Source organism: Heliconius melpomene, chromosome 18 (genome assembly GCF_056956725.1).
Source record: "Heliconius melpomene rosina isolate 202511_hmr_F chromosome 18, ASM5695672v1, whole genome shotgun sequence".
NCBI lineage: Eukaryota > Metazoa > Arthropoda > Insecta > Lepidoptera > Nymphalidae > Heliconius > Heliconius melpomene.
In genome coordinates this window covers 13,357,595-13,371,538 of record NC_140406.1, presented here as the reverse complement: position 1 = coordinate 13,371,538, position 13,944 = coordinate 13,357,595, and the positions used below count along the sequence as shown (strand labels likewise).

At 32.2% G+C, this 13,944-nt stretch overlaps 2 protein-coding genes across 5 annotated transcripts in view; one reads left to right on the top strand and one right to left on the bottom strand.

Moving 5' to 3' along the window:
* The window catches only part of P5cr-2 (Pyrroline-5-carboxylate reductase-like 2), a 379,085-nt gene that overhangs the window by 266,680 nt on the left and 98,461 nt on the right, over positions 1 to 13,944 (top strand). The window lies entirely within an intron of this gene.
* Positions 1 to 13,944, bottom strand: part of LOC146529641 (uncharacterized) — a 110,307-nt gene that overhangs the window by 11,308 nt on the left and 85,055 nt on the right. For all 4 annotated transcript variants that reach the window (XM_085201655.1, XM_085201658.1, XM_085201656.1 and 1 more), the window contains 10 exons: positions 7,066 to 7,146; positions 6,518 to 6,689; positions 5,793 to 5,912; positions 3,716 to 3,823; positions 3,328 to 3,457; positions 2,959 to 3,147; positions 2,315 to 2,518; positions 1,619 to 1,773; positions 1,266 to 1,328; positions 749 to 875 (listed from right to left, as the gene is read on the bottom strand). In XM_085201655.1, coding sequence (XP_085057781.1) covers positions 749 to 875; positions 1,266 to 1,328; positions 1,619 to 1,773; positions 2,315 to 2,518; positions 2,959 to 3,147; positions 3,328 to 3,457; positions 3,716 to 3,823; positions 5,793 to 5,912; positions 6,518 to 6,689; positions 7,066 to 7,146 — 1,349 coding nt within the window. The remainder of the gene's footprint in view (positions 1 to 748; positions 876 to 1,265; positions 1,329 to 1,618; positions 1,774 to 2,314; positions 2,519 to 2,958; positions 3,148 to 3,327; positions 3,458 to 3,715; positions 3,824 to 5,792; positions 5,913 to 6,517; positions 6,690 to 7,065; positions 7,147 to 13,944) is intronic.

Here is a 13,944-nt window from a genome sequence, read left to right as displayed (position 1 = left end):
AAGCACATCATTGAGCTCCACCACTGAACACGCAATGTCGCAAAAGCTTTGCGGTACGTGGGGTGGGGAGTGTCTTACTGTCTAACAATAGGTCCTCCTATACAGTTATATATAGCCAGGATACAGCGTGAAGCGTGAAGAAATATAATATATAAAATGTTTCAATTTTTACAGGAATACCTGAAAAAAGTTAAACCAATCCGTTTCTAGATGGCGTTACAACAAAACGATGCAAGCTATGATTTGGTTCACATTGAAAGCGTAAAGGAGATGAAAAGTTCATACAAAAATACCGAGATTGCAGGTTTGTATCCTGCTAATTTTTGAAGTGAAATTGATTGAATTGATCAAAATCACGATTTTTAATTTAAAAATAATATATCGCCTATTATATATTTATTTGCATATGTTAGCACAAGAATTATAATATTAAAACAAAGACATCAGCCAAGAATAGATTTTTGAACTTTGACGTTTAACTATAAAAGTACAATATAAGAAATATTGGGTCATATTAATTTTCTCCAAGTTGTAAAGAATCGAATTTATAAAACAAAAATACATAAACAATATTCAGATTTAACCAAAGTGGATAAAAAAAATGTCACAAATAAAAAACTTATTTCGTTTGAAGGAATTTCTCAATTGTATTGTATTTTCTTTTACAAACAATATAAAAATGACTGTACTAATATAATTATAACATGAAAATTATAAAACTAAAAATAATGATTCAAAATTCAAATACCTGATGCAATAACGTGTCGTACGCGTATCTGTCAGTGATGTAGAGTACTAATAATCTTCCTTCTAAAGCGTCCAGTCGTTTTCCAAGCACTACTATGCGCACTTCGAATGGTACTAACAGCATTTCTCTGTTTTTTAAGAAATTATTATTGTTAATTTGGTGTTAAATTACGATTATAAAAAAAATAATTTATGAGGCTGCCGTGGCGCAGTAGCACAGCGTGTGAATGTAAACGGGATGGTTGTGGATTCGACTCCAACTCAATGTAATGAAATATTTCCTTGCTCTAGTGACAAGACTGCGAAAATTTCTCCTGCCCTACTGGTACTCTGCTATATGTGGGATTTATAGTGAAACTAAAAAAATTTCGTTTTCTGTCCGAGTTTTACACACTACGTGTTAATTAGTAACTTAACGCCGCACTTTGACTAACAGCGGCTCAAATGTGCTTCTTTTCTTCATATACATACGCATATAGATATATAATATGTTGTTGAGGTGATATTAAATTTGTTACCTGTATAGTTCCGTTGCTAATTTGGTAGCGTCGCTTACATTTTGACAATTCATCAACCAAAACCTGGAAAGAATAAAGAATAATTGAATAAAAACTTGCCTAAGTTGTTTTCTTTTTAAACACTTAATATTTTCAAGATTTTTATGCAAAAATATTTAATGAATAGCATTCTCTTTTGCCAAGTTATCATTAGTAATAATTTTTGTATAATGAAAATTTGTACCAAGTACAAGCGTATCGGAATTTCAAAGTAACATGATAGGTATGTATGGCTTAGTGGTCAGAAAAAAACCTTGTTCCTAAGTGTTGAAAAACGTAATAAAATTGTTAAAAAGAGCTATACTACTACAAACCTAGCTGAAACAGTAGTAGTAAAGGAAGCACAGTCATCAGTTATCGTGAGGGGAGTTGAACCTGTGACATCCTCCCATACAGCTCGAGCTTGCCCACCCATTATTGAGCATAAAAGACGTAGATTAGCTGTAGATTGTTTGTCGTGACTGTTGACCTGGAAATTAAATAATTTATTGTAATTTATTGAACCCAATATGATGCTATTATATTAAAATATTATTAATTAATAAAATTTGGAAGTTTCATTCTGATATCTTTGCTATTTCTGATATTTTTTATGTAAAAATATACATATTTATTTAAAAAATATAAAATCTTTTTTATCTTTGTAAAGTTAATTATTAATATTAAAAACTTCTGGTACCTGAAGCTAGTAACTACAAATTACAAATAAATTTAGTATTGCTGCAGTTTTTTATTTTACGGGAAATTAAGAGGAACCTTTAGAAGAGAAATTAAGAGGAACCTTTAGAGAGAATTTCCTATTAATTAAAAGAAAATAATTTATTTGATTTTACAGAAATGTGAATGGTAGCTCACAATTAAAGACAAAAAATCCTAAAATAAGTAGTAATTTAAAAATATTTCTATTACATGGCAACACTGCGACCCGCGCATACTTACATGTTTCATTAGTACTACTAGATACAACACTTGAAAGATTGACATATTAAGAAAAAGATATAATAACTGACCTTAGCATCAACACAATGTGGTAAAGGAGCCGTCAGGGTTATGGACCGGTGGAACTTGCGTCGGCGGGGCTCCACCGTGAGCACGGGTGACACGGCGGCGAGGCGCGGTAGGGCGCGCTTGCACATAGCAGGTGCTGCGCCGTGCGCCTGCAGCCCCACGCGGATGCGCTTGGTCAGTGCCGCTGGTGGGAAGAGGGCTTGGACCTGGAAAGATGGCAGAAAGGTTAGTTGTTTTATTTGGTTTCACACTGTATCCTACACATGGCAGTTAACACACTCCGTCCCCCAGGCAACGCCCAATTATGATGAAATTGCATCTCGAGATGCAATACCTATACTCACTTTACCTTGTAAATGTCGCGTATTTGTGAACCCATTGGCAAAGTTTGTGCCAATATAATTTATATCAAAAAAGAAAACTATTGCAAATTATATTCAATCCAACAAGAATAACTTGTTTCAATTTTTTTATTGGAAAAAGTATTTTTTGGAAAGTCGTGCATATTTGATTACAGGATTTTTGTTAATTTTTATTATTTTGCTCCCGAGTGTATACGCAAAAGTTCAGAGAAAACTGGCGTCACGGCGGCGTCTCGTTATACGAACAGTACATACAGATATAAACAGATGAATAGATAAATCACCTGTGGTATATGAGCAGAAGATATAGTGCCTCCCTCGGGCCCTATAATATGGACTTCTTGGCGCACTCGTGATACGACCGCCAGGTAGTGCGGGAAGTCACATGTTATGATGCGAGTGACCCTCTCTCCGTTCTCTCCTAGTGACTCGCCGCTGTTGCCATGCTCTTGTCGCTCGCGGGTTAGTGCTTCCTGGGAATTATAGAAATAAAATAGTTTAGAAGTACAAATAATAATCGTAAGTAAGGAATAAAAGAATAGTATTTTTTAGACTCATACTCATCATGTCTTGCATATAATAGGGTAGACAGGCAATATACGAAATACTATAAATTATAGGTATATAAAATCTTATTAAAATATTAAAAATACCTGTATCATAGGATTATCGTTGTTATGTAGGTAATGGTCTTGCCAGGTCTCGCCAGTGTCAGACCTTAGTATTACAATTTCCCTCTCCGGGCATGACGCTGTGAAGATTGGTACTTCGATTATAACTGGCCTGGAAAAATAATATTATTCGTGTACTATGTAGCAATAAACTGATTAAATTTTATATATCCAAAAAAAAACAAGTGTTTTATATTTTAAAATACAAATGTTTTAGATCTATTCTGTTTGGTTATTATTTAAATATTAAAACGTAAGTCAATTATACATAAAAAATATTATTTTTTTAAAAAATATAAGCAAAATATTTAATGATCCTAAGCATTATAACTCAAAAATAAATATATTTATGAAAAAAATTATAACTTACGCCAAAAACTTGGCTCCCTGTGGTTGCAACTCCAATAATCTTGAGGCTAAAGCCTCTCCCTCCATAAGCGGGGGAGGGGCAGCTACGGGTGCACGTCGGGTGGCAGCACTGTGAAATAATTATAGATATATAGATAAGTGGAGGTCGTCGTCTCGCAGCGCCTCTTGTGGGTTCAATTCCCGCATGAATAAATAAAATATATAAGAAAACTAAGTGCAGCGTTGAGTTCTATCACTCAACTCGCAATGTTTTAAAAATTAAGTACACAACAGTATTTTAATTACAGTTTCCCTCTGCCTAACCTGCTATATACGGGATACAGCATGAAGCAAGCAAGCATTCAAGCTAAATCAAATTAAATCTACATAAATGTGACAATAGATATCTTTATATAATAAAAATAAAAGCTTTTAAAAAATACATTAAAGACGTAGCTTTGTATTTAATTACTTTTTAATCCAAATTCCATCAAAAATCACAATAATAATAATTATTAATGATTCATGTTCATATATTTAAACATATTTTGTCCTATCTGACCAAACGTGTGAAACAATAATGACACAATTCGATGTTCTAAAATAAACATGAGCCATACAAAATACAATGAAAATGAGGAGAATGACGAGGTCACATCATTTATATAAATATACAAATATCTTATACAATTTAAGATTACATTTTGAGTATGACGCATAAAGAACTGTTGACTGTTTTGGAAGTAAATATTCTCGACCTATTTGGATGCGTTCACTTACATACAAAACATTCGTACATTCAAAAACATTCGTTCAAAAACATTCGTTCTTCAATATATTATAACATACATATAATATATTGAAGAACGAATGTTTTTGAATGATACTTGAAATACGAACAAACAGAAATTATATTTTTTCGTATTATACAGAAACAGACATTTTTTCATCCCGCATTTAGCCTTCTAGATAGGCAGAGAGAACGTGATGTTAAGACATTCCGATCTCCGCTTTCTGCCCATAAATAAGATATTCCGAAATGAGTGGCGGAACTTAACGCCGCTTTGCCATAGATACAACATCGGGGAAATGAAAATAATTCATAAAGCGCGAACCTGATGATAAAAAGTATTTAAATATGCATTTTAACCTTTTAAAAGTTATAGACATAACTGATTACACGGGGAACGTTTAAATATAGATTATTGATATAGATAATAAGCGATTATTATCAGTAGCACTGTTAAAACTTTTACTAGCGGCCAAAAATAAAGGGAATTGGAAAATGTTGAAAAGTTGAAAACGCCTACTAATACGAGGGTGACACGCGATTCAATCATTAGTGTTTCATATGGAAGCTACGATATTTATATCGATTAAGTAGTTTTATGTTTTTTCTTTGAGATAAAATATTGTCTTAGAATATAATATAGTCTTACATATATTTCCTATTGTTGGCCGCTTTAAGTTGAACTTAGTACATAGTACATACTATATGTCAAATTTAATATTTGGCATATATGAGCTTTAGCTTTTATTGAAAATGTGTAAGGCTTCCCATTATTACTAAATTTCTTCATGTAAGTACATACTCGTATATAAACAGCGTCACGGGCATAATTAAAACGTGGCAAACACCCAAAAAACCGAGGACGTTTCTGTTTATGAGTCATTTTGCATCGACCTTACACTATTGTTAGGTTATTGCCACTTTCGTTACTAATTTCGTTTATCGTGCTGTATATACTATTTTACATTTAGTAAGACGGAGAAAGCTTCGTTAAAAGCTTCAATTATCTTTTCATTATATTATGAAGGTCGTGGCAAGTTAAGATGTTTTAAATATGAAACATTGCATACATTTCAGATATTACTATATTATTTTTAGTATTAATAAAATTTACTATATCCCTATACTCAATTAAACGCGCAATGCCACCAGAATTCGGCAGAAAGTGGAGAACGGAGTGCCTTAGCACTAGGTTCTCTCTGCCTACCCTGCTGTGTGCGGGATAAGACATGGCGTAAAGTATGTGAAAAATTCAGTTTTAAATATAACCAATATTTACCAAAATCTATAAAATAATTAGATACATTACCGGCATGTAACTCTGGTGGGCGCAGCGCACGCGGCCGGTGGAACTATTACACGAACTCCCCCACGCCTCTTTGCCTTCATAGCACCGCCGCGGGCGTCCACCACGAATGACACCAGGAACCTATTTTTTATGTAGAAAATTATATATAAAAGTCATAAGTAAGTAAGTACAAACACTTAAGTTTTTAATTGAAGTGAATTGAATTGATTTAATTGAATAATATTTTTGAATCCATAAGTAATTAACTAGACTAAAATTATAACATTATATTACTACTGTTAAAAAACGATAAGTATATCGTTTTACTTAATATCTTTTAGATAAAAAACTATTAATTACATCTAATTAAGTAACGATACCCTTTGGCAATGTTGCAGTTTGCTAAGATTTCGAACTTATTAATATCTATTTTGTATAGTTTTCTTATAAAAAAGTAAAATATATTTATGAATACATTATTTTTAACACAAAGTCCCACGTATTTTTTTCACTTTTCAGAGACAGCGTCGCGTGTGCGTTCGATTCCCACTCGGGGAAAAGAATTATTTTCATTTCTTCGTTCTGGCAACAAGATAAAGCTCGGCGTTGCGTTCAACCACCCAAAACGCAATGTCTTATAAATTGGGCGGTGCGTTGGGAAGTAAGAAAGAGTATCTTAACACTAGGTTCCCGCTGATTACCCTGCTATAAGCTTAACCTTAAAAAAAAGAACAATAAGCACAAACCCAATATCCACCGGCTGCCGTTCAATGGTGGCCACCCTGCTGTCATTATTACTGGGCCACAGGTGTCCATCTGTGACGCTGTCCTCGAGCGGCCGCGCCCGGTTCAGCGTGCCCGCCTCGCTGTTCATGTAGCGGTACTGCTGTTGCTGCTGAATCGGACACTCTACTTCTCCTAGATTAGAGATTAAAAAAGAATAAAAAATAGTATTAAAACTAGATCTAATATAAGAAAGTCATAAGAGCATCACCTAGGTTTAGTTCTTTTTAAGTAATAAGGTTGAATAAGAATAAAATGAGGCACGGACCAAGTAATTGTAAGGTCAAATTATATACCTAATTCAAATTTTATAATTTACTGCAACAACAATAAAATGAAAATGACTTTAAAAAGGATCTCATATATTTAATAACATATCAAGAAGTAACAAAGTAAAAAATATGTTAATCATTTACAAGAAATATTATTTAGGTATTTTTATCTTTTTCAAGATGTCATCATCATTATATTTTTAAAATATATCTTTTATGCTTTTAGACAAAAAACTCACCGCCTTCGTCCTCGGAGTCGCTCATGAATGTGTCCTGCATAAGCTCAGGTGCCGCGACCCTATATTTGCCTTCCAAACCACCTGGAACAACAAAACCATATAATTAAAATATCGGATATTTCTAATACATACATACATATACTTATGCATAGATATGTTGTATATAATAAATAGTAATCATTAATTATTAATAGAAAGCATATATTGGACAAACTGTAAGGAAGTCCCTACCAAGTTAAATAAGGAACCACTCTGCTCCCGCGCATTCACAAATAGAAACGAAATTGATATTCAATCATAAATGAGGGAAAGGGACCGAGCTAGCGATGTTTATATGACTGTCTCGTTTTAGCGTTTTTCGGCTACTAATAAGGTTGTTAATTTACATTTCATCAATCAGTACAGTTAAGTACGATGACAGTGATGACATTATAGTAAAAAAAATATAAATTCGTTATTACGTACTCGAGGAAAGGAAATATTGACAATTTTCATTTCCTCGCTCTGGTATCGAGGGAAAGCGCGGCGTTAAGTTCTGCCACTAAATGCGCAATGCCACTAGAAATGAACGGAAAGAAGGAACGGAGTGTATAACACTAGATTTCCTCGGCCTAGCCTGCTGTGTGCGGGATACATCGTGAAGCTAAATAAAATAATTCATATAAAAATGCGTTTCAATTAATTAATTTACATAATATAATGATTTTTTTTTAAATTAAACACGTAGACGTAATATAACAATAATAGAATCAATGAAGTCCAATGTGTATTAAAGAGTTGGACTAATGCCCGCATTGATTGATTTATTAATAACTGTTTATAAAATACTTTCTCCGTTCAGAGTTCTCTTTGATTACAAGTTATAAATAGACAATTTTGCCCTTTTTTAAAATTAATCATTTATTTTACATATTTGAAGAATAATACAAATATATTCCGGAATTCAATCATGCTATAATAACAATACTTTACTGTATCAATTTATTCATAATAAGAAATAATATTATTTAAAATTAAAATAGATACTCTAATCCGTAAAAAGGATTTTTAACGTATGGAAAAATAACAATAAAACGCTAATTACAACTCACATGTAAGTAGGTAGGTACCTATACGATTCCCACAATGAAATATAAAACAATACATTGTTTTTTACAAATGCATGTTACATAACTAATATGAGGTCATAGTGTGGGTGTTCAATTGACTCCACTACCACCTGACTCGGTGACTTCTGACTTCATTCAATTCCTTGGAAGCCATCAAGAACACCACGTCGAATGGCTTATAGAGGTCATTGGGACGAGTATGGTATGTCGGTATAATTTAATAGTATTTTATCTGGACCGAAAAGTACTTGATTGCAGTTTTACGACATATAGAGAATGCATTTAATGCTGTTTCAGATGTGTAGGTAGACTTCTTTCGTAGATAGGTCTTATGTATTTTGAAGTGGAAATATAGTCTAAAAGTAGGCGGTATATTTCAATTATGTTTTAAAAACTTTGAAATGCTATTGAAATAATAGTTCTAAATATAAGCGATACGTTCAAACATTTGCGTTTGTTTTCTAACTGTGAGTAACTGTACTATAGTGGGTACTGTACTTAATATGTACTCGTAAAATGTAAATTAAGTACGCTATACAATATACATGTATAGTTAGTAAAACTATGTTTATTATGTGATCTGTGTAATTAATATATAAATTATAAGTATATAAAGAGCAGAAAAAGTTATTTTAGTTTAAATTTAGTGTAATTTATTATTTAATTGCATGAATGCTGGCGTATAAAACAATATAATTATATTTTTTATTTTTTGAACAAAAACTTCTATTTTCTATTGTCACTTGGTTAGCGAAAGTAAATAAAGAATAAAACAGGATACGTGCTTGCCTACATAATTACATAGGCAGTATCAAAAAAAATACCAAATGAAATAAATATACGAATAGATTTAGAAGTTTTTAAATCTAAGGTGTTCAGAATGGATGTTTTTTAGCCTAATGTGTGCCTGATCCTTAAAAAACAGATTCAACACTTATAATTTTTTTTTTAAATATTCATACAAAATTACTCTACACTTATATCTAACATAACAGACATTTTAATAACCCATACAAACGAGGCCACCAAATAATAACATTAGAAAAAAATATATTATATTCATTGCGCAAAAGCCGATGAAGCAAGCACATACAAGGAAGGTTTTTATTTGAACACGTATCTACGTACTTACTACGCAATTACGCCTAAGTGCTGCCGTAATATGAATCACACGCCGAGAATAGATCGCCGAGAAGAAAATAGTCGATTATAGTTTCAATAATTGTGAATGCAATGATTGATTTTTAATATAATCGGTCTGGGATTTAAAGAAAACGAAGGCATATTATGAAATTCTTTATACGTTATTTGAATATACTTTTTTTTTATAACTTTACGATCCGTATCCGTACCCAACAGGGTAGGCAGAGAGAATCTAGTGTTAAGACACTCCTTTCCCCTTTTTCCGCCGACTTCTGGAGGCATTTCGTGTTGAGTGGAAGAGACCAGAGCGAAGATATTTTTAAGCAATTGTCAGTTATATCCAACTTTGAATAGAAACTACCGATTTGTTGTTTATTGTTGAACCTTGCGAACCTTTGTCGAAAATGAACCTAAGATTTACAACTCAGTGCTAGAACAGCCACGCTACCACTAACGTATAATAGACTACACATATTAAATATTCATTAATTGTTTCTTGCTAGTAAATTATTCATTGAAATTTAATTAAGATATAAAATATTTTATTTATAATGCATATCACAGAAATATAAACAAGTGAGTGTTAAGTCATTCAGATGATGTCAACAGGCGCTCCCTGCTACCCACACCGCTACCCGCTACCCACTTACCCTTATTAGATGACCTCAGGTACATTTTAGACATTATTTTTAGAGCTAATGGCCTATAATGTCTCGATCCGGTTGCAATGTTAGCGTTATTTACTAAGACAATATTATGGTCTTGATGAGGTCAGTTGTGGCGCAGGTGAACCACGTGCGACACGCAATGCCTTCAGAATTCAGCGGAAAGTGGGGAACGGAAGTGTCTGTATGGAAACGGAGAATCTTAAGGGAACCTGAAAACATAGGGTTAACCCTATGTTTTCAGGTTCCCTCTGCCTATCCAGAAATTACATCAGAAATTATGTAATTTCGAATATGTTACGATATACAATTCTAATGTATAAGTCAAATTGTAATTTGCTGTTCAAATACAGAAAAAAACACATATAAGTAAAATAATTTAAAATAAAAACCGTGGTAATAAGTAAAATTGTATACTTTTTACAGTACTTTTATGTTGAAACTTGAAAGTGTCTCATAAATCTTAAACAATAGGTTTACGGATCTTAGTAATATTGTTAACATGTTCATTTAATATCAATGCAATGTTAGGAAAGAAACACTATTTACGCTTCTTACGCAGATAACCGAGAAAGAAACTAGGTTTAATATTTTAATATTTGTGCTAAGTATGGAAACAATGTTATTTAGAAAGTTTTTTTTATTACGAGAGATCGATTTCCACATACAATTATTATGCGATATAAATATTCGAGGTTTCTGCAAAATCTCTCTATATTAAAGATCGCAATAAGAAACTAAAGACTTTTCTATTTGGCATTAATCCAAGAAGGATACGGTGGCTGACGGAAGTAAATAGAGATTTTTTCCTATTTGATTGTCAATAGTTATAGTTATCAGATTCCAGTAGGCCAGTAAACGTGACAGGTTGTGAGTTCGATTCCCACTCGAGGAAATTAAATACGTACATAATATTTTCATTTCCTTGCTTTGTTAACGAGGCAAAACGTTAAGATGATTCCCGCCTCAAGACAAAGCATTCAGAATTCGGCAGTAAGTAGGAAACGGAAGTGTGTTAATGAGTACGGACTGTGTTAATACTAGGTACCCAGAATTCTACCTACCCTACTATTTGGGGGATACAGCACAAAGCTATAAAAAAAGTTACTAATGACTAAATAGATGCCCAATACATTTTTATCAAAGAATGTATAATAAAGTATTTTTTTTAATTGTTCGAATAGAAAAAAATATTTAATCCAATAAATAATGTGTAGAAAGTAGAAACCCTGTGCAAATACTTTTTTTTTTCTTTGGCCCGCATCTCAAATGTAGAAAAACTTCCAAATGTAGCAATAAAGAATGAAATATTGGAAAAGTATAATACAGCGGACTTACGGAAGCACCCTTTTTATGGGAGTATTGTATTTTAATGGAGAGGAAAATTAAAATAAATCTAATAATGTAGATAAATAAATTCATTCATTTTCCACCTTGCGTTTTAACTGCAAATGATGACGTTTTCATATTATAACATTAACGACATGTTATATATGTATAAAATTAGAGGCCGTCCGTTGAGCCGTGAGTGCCGTGACAGCGTCTGTCTGTATCTTGACGATTGTGGGTTTGACTCCCACTAGGGGACCGATTATACTTCTAAATAATTTCCATTTCTCTGCTCTGGTAGACAAAAGCAATGCCTTTCAACTTTTTAATTTAAAACCATATTGTCAAAGATAGATTATTACAATAATAAATTCAGTTTTAACGACACAGTTGCAATTCGCTTAATTAATGTATCCTTTAACCCAAATAGCTATTCTCCTTGGTTTTCAGTTGGATGTTAGTTATCGTTTGTCATTGACATTCTGTTCAAGTTATGATTATAATATACGTAATATAAAAGTAAATGTGTACTTAAAAATTTCAACAACCAACTCCCCCTCCCCCCTCTATTTCTATGCCCATTGCAGTAAAACCTTCCCCTTTTGGAATTAGATCAAAAATCATTGTTTTACATTCAGACTTTTATTGCTAAATATGCTAAGATAATGTCTTAAGATATCTTAAATGAATTCAATTCTTTTATTTTGTTGATAAACTAAAACGTTTTGCCATTTGACCTCGATATTCTATTAAGACAAGTCAATTAAGGTTAAATTGTTTAAACAAGTTAGGTTAGGAAATTATAATTATTTTAAAATCGACAACTCAATCAATCGAATTCAATTTTTCGTACTCAGTAAGTTTTCTAATTATGGTTCAATATTAATAATTGTTAAATAGATTACTTGCATAATATTATTGATAATTATGAAACATAGATATCATAGGTTTTTTTTAAATTAAAACGTAGACTACCACATACTTGCTACTTAATTATAACTACTGGCGACTCAAACGTTCGGCTTCGCCCGCTTAAATTTACTGTTATATTTTAGTCAAATTATACTATATAAATTTTAGGTCTAGACCTAGGAACTTAGTGTTGAGTGTTGAGCCCGTTCCCCACTTTCCAGCGAATTCCAGAGGCATTGCGTTTTGAGCGGCAGAACTTAACGCCGCAAACTAAAAGACATAATTAAAAAACATCCCTACAACGAACACAAACATACAACCTAAATAATATACATATAGTAACTAAAGAACCTATTAAGTAAGACGTCAGATTGTTTTACAATTATGTTTACACCATAAAACTCACATGGCAGTTGATGGACACGCGCACTGATTACCGTTGTCAGTGACAATTCCACCACATCAGATATCTACTATGTATTTTGTCACGCCCTTGCCGATATGGGGTGACAATATTAGCATATTTGAATATTTACTGTCAGTCAATCACTTCTTGTAACATTTCCTAAGTATATTATTAACTAACTCTTAACCGCGGCTTTCTTCTCTGCAAAATCTAATTGATTAAATATTTTGTATGACAAATTATATATTCTAAGTGCCCGAGGTAACTCTAACCGTAGGTGCTGTGGGTTACATAGAAATTTAACGTGATATTGCCTACAATTTTTCCCGAAAAAAGGACTGTTCAAAACAAAAAGAAACTTTCAATTAGAATCAGTAGTTCTTGAGATTAGGGCGTTTCACTAAACCGACTCTTCAGCTTTTTATTTTGTTCTGTTCTGTTCTTTATATTATGGCGATCCGAGCGTGTCCCTTTTTATTTTTAGAATTAAACATATTATGGATGTCATTGTGTTATTGATGCACACTTAAAAAGTAATTAATTTTTAATGATGACGAATATTAATAAATTTTGATTTTCCGAGGAAGGCAAGATAAAGCGCAATGCCGATAGTAAAGGTAGGCGCAATGAAAAGGTTAGTGATTTAACACTAATTTACCTGTTTACAGCATAAAAGGTGGGAATATATTATCGTTCTGCTTAACTACGTCTTTAAATATAAAAATTTTGTTTTGTTAAATTAAATTGAAAAATAAAAAAAATATTGTAAATAAATATGAAAATCGACTAATAGGAAAATTATGAAGATAAATAAAGTTGATGATTAAGTGTGAAAAATACTATTATCTGAAAACACAAAGGTCCATACAAACGTATCATAGAATCAACCGTTCATTGGAAGGTAATAAATAAGGGTTTTATTGTCTTCAGACAGAACAATAAGAAAACTGTGACGTCAAAAGGCAAAATCTATGAGTAGTTAAAAATATAGAAACATAAAATAACATGTCCTCGAACACATTTACATACAGATTTGACTTAGAGGCTCCAACGAGTAAAGCAAATATGGTAGTAGGTAGTTGTAAATGGTGTGTGAGGTCATTACTTTTAGTAGCATTTTCGTCATATGATCAAAGTAATTTAATTAAACTCAATCCAATGAGAGATTTAATGAATATATTAAATCTCTTTATACGTTTCTAAATTTTTGACATTTATCCATAGTTAATTTGGAGTAACACAAAAAACATAAATATTAAACTAGTTACATTTATGTGTTTACAGTAACATTTCCTAAAATTATATTATCGGCAGG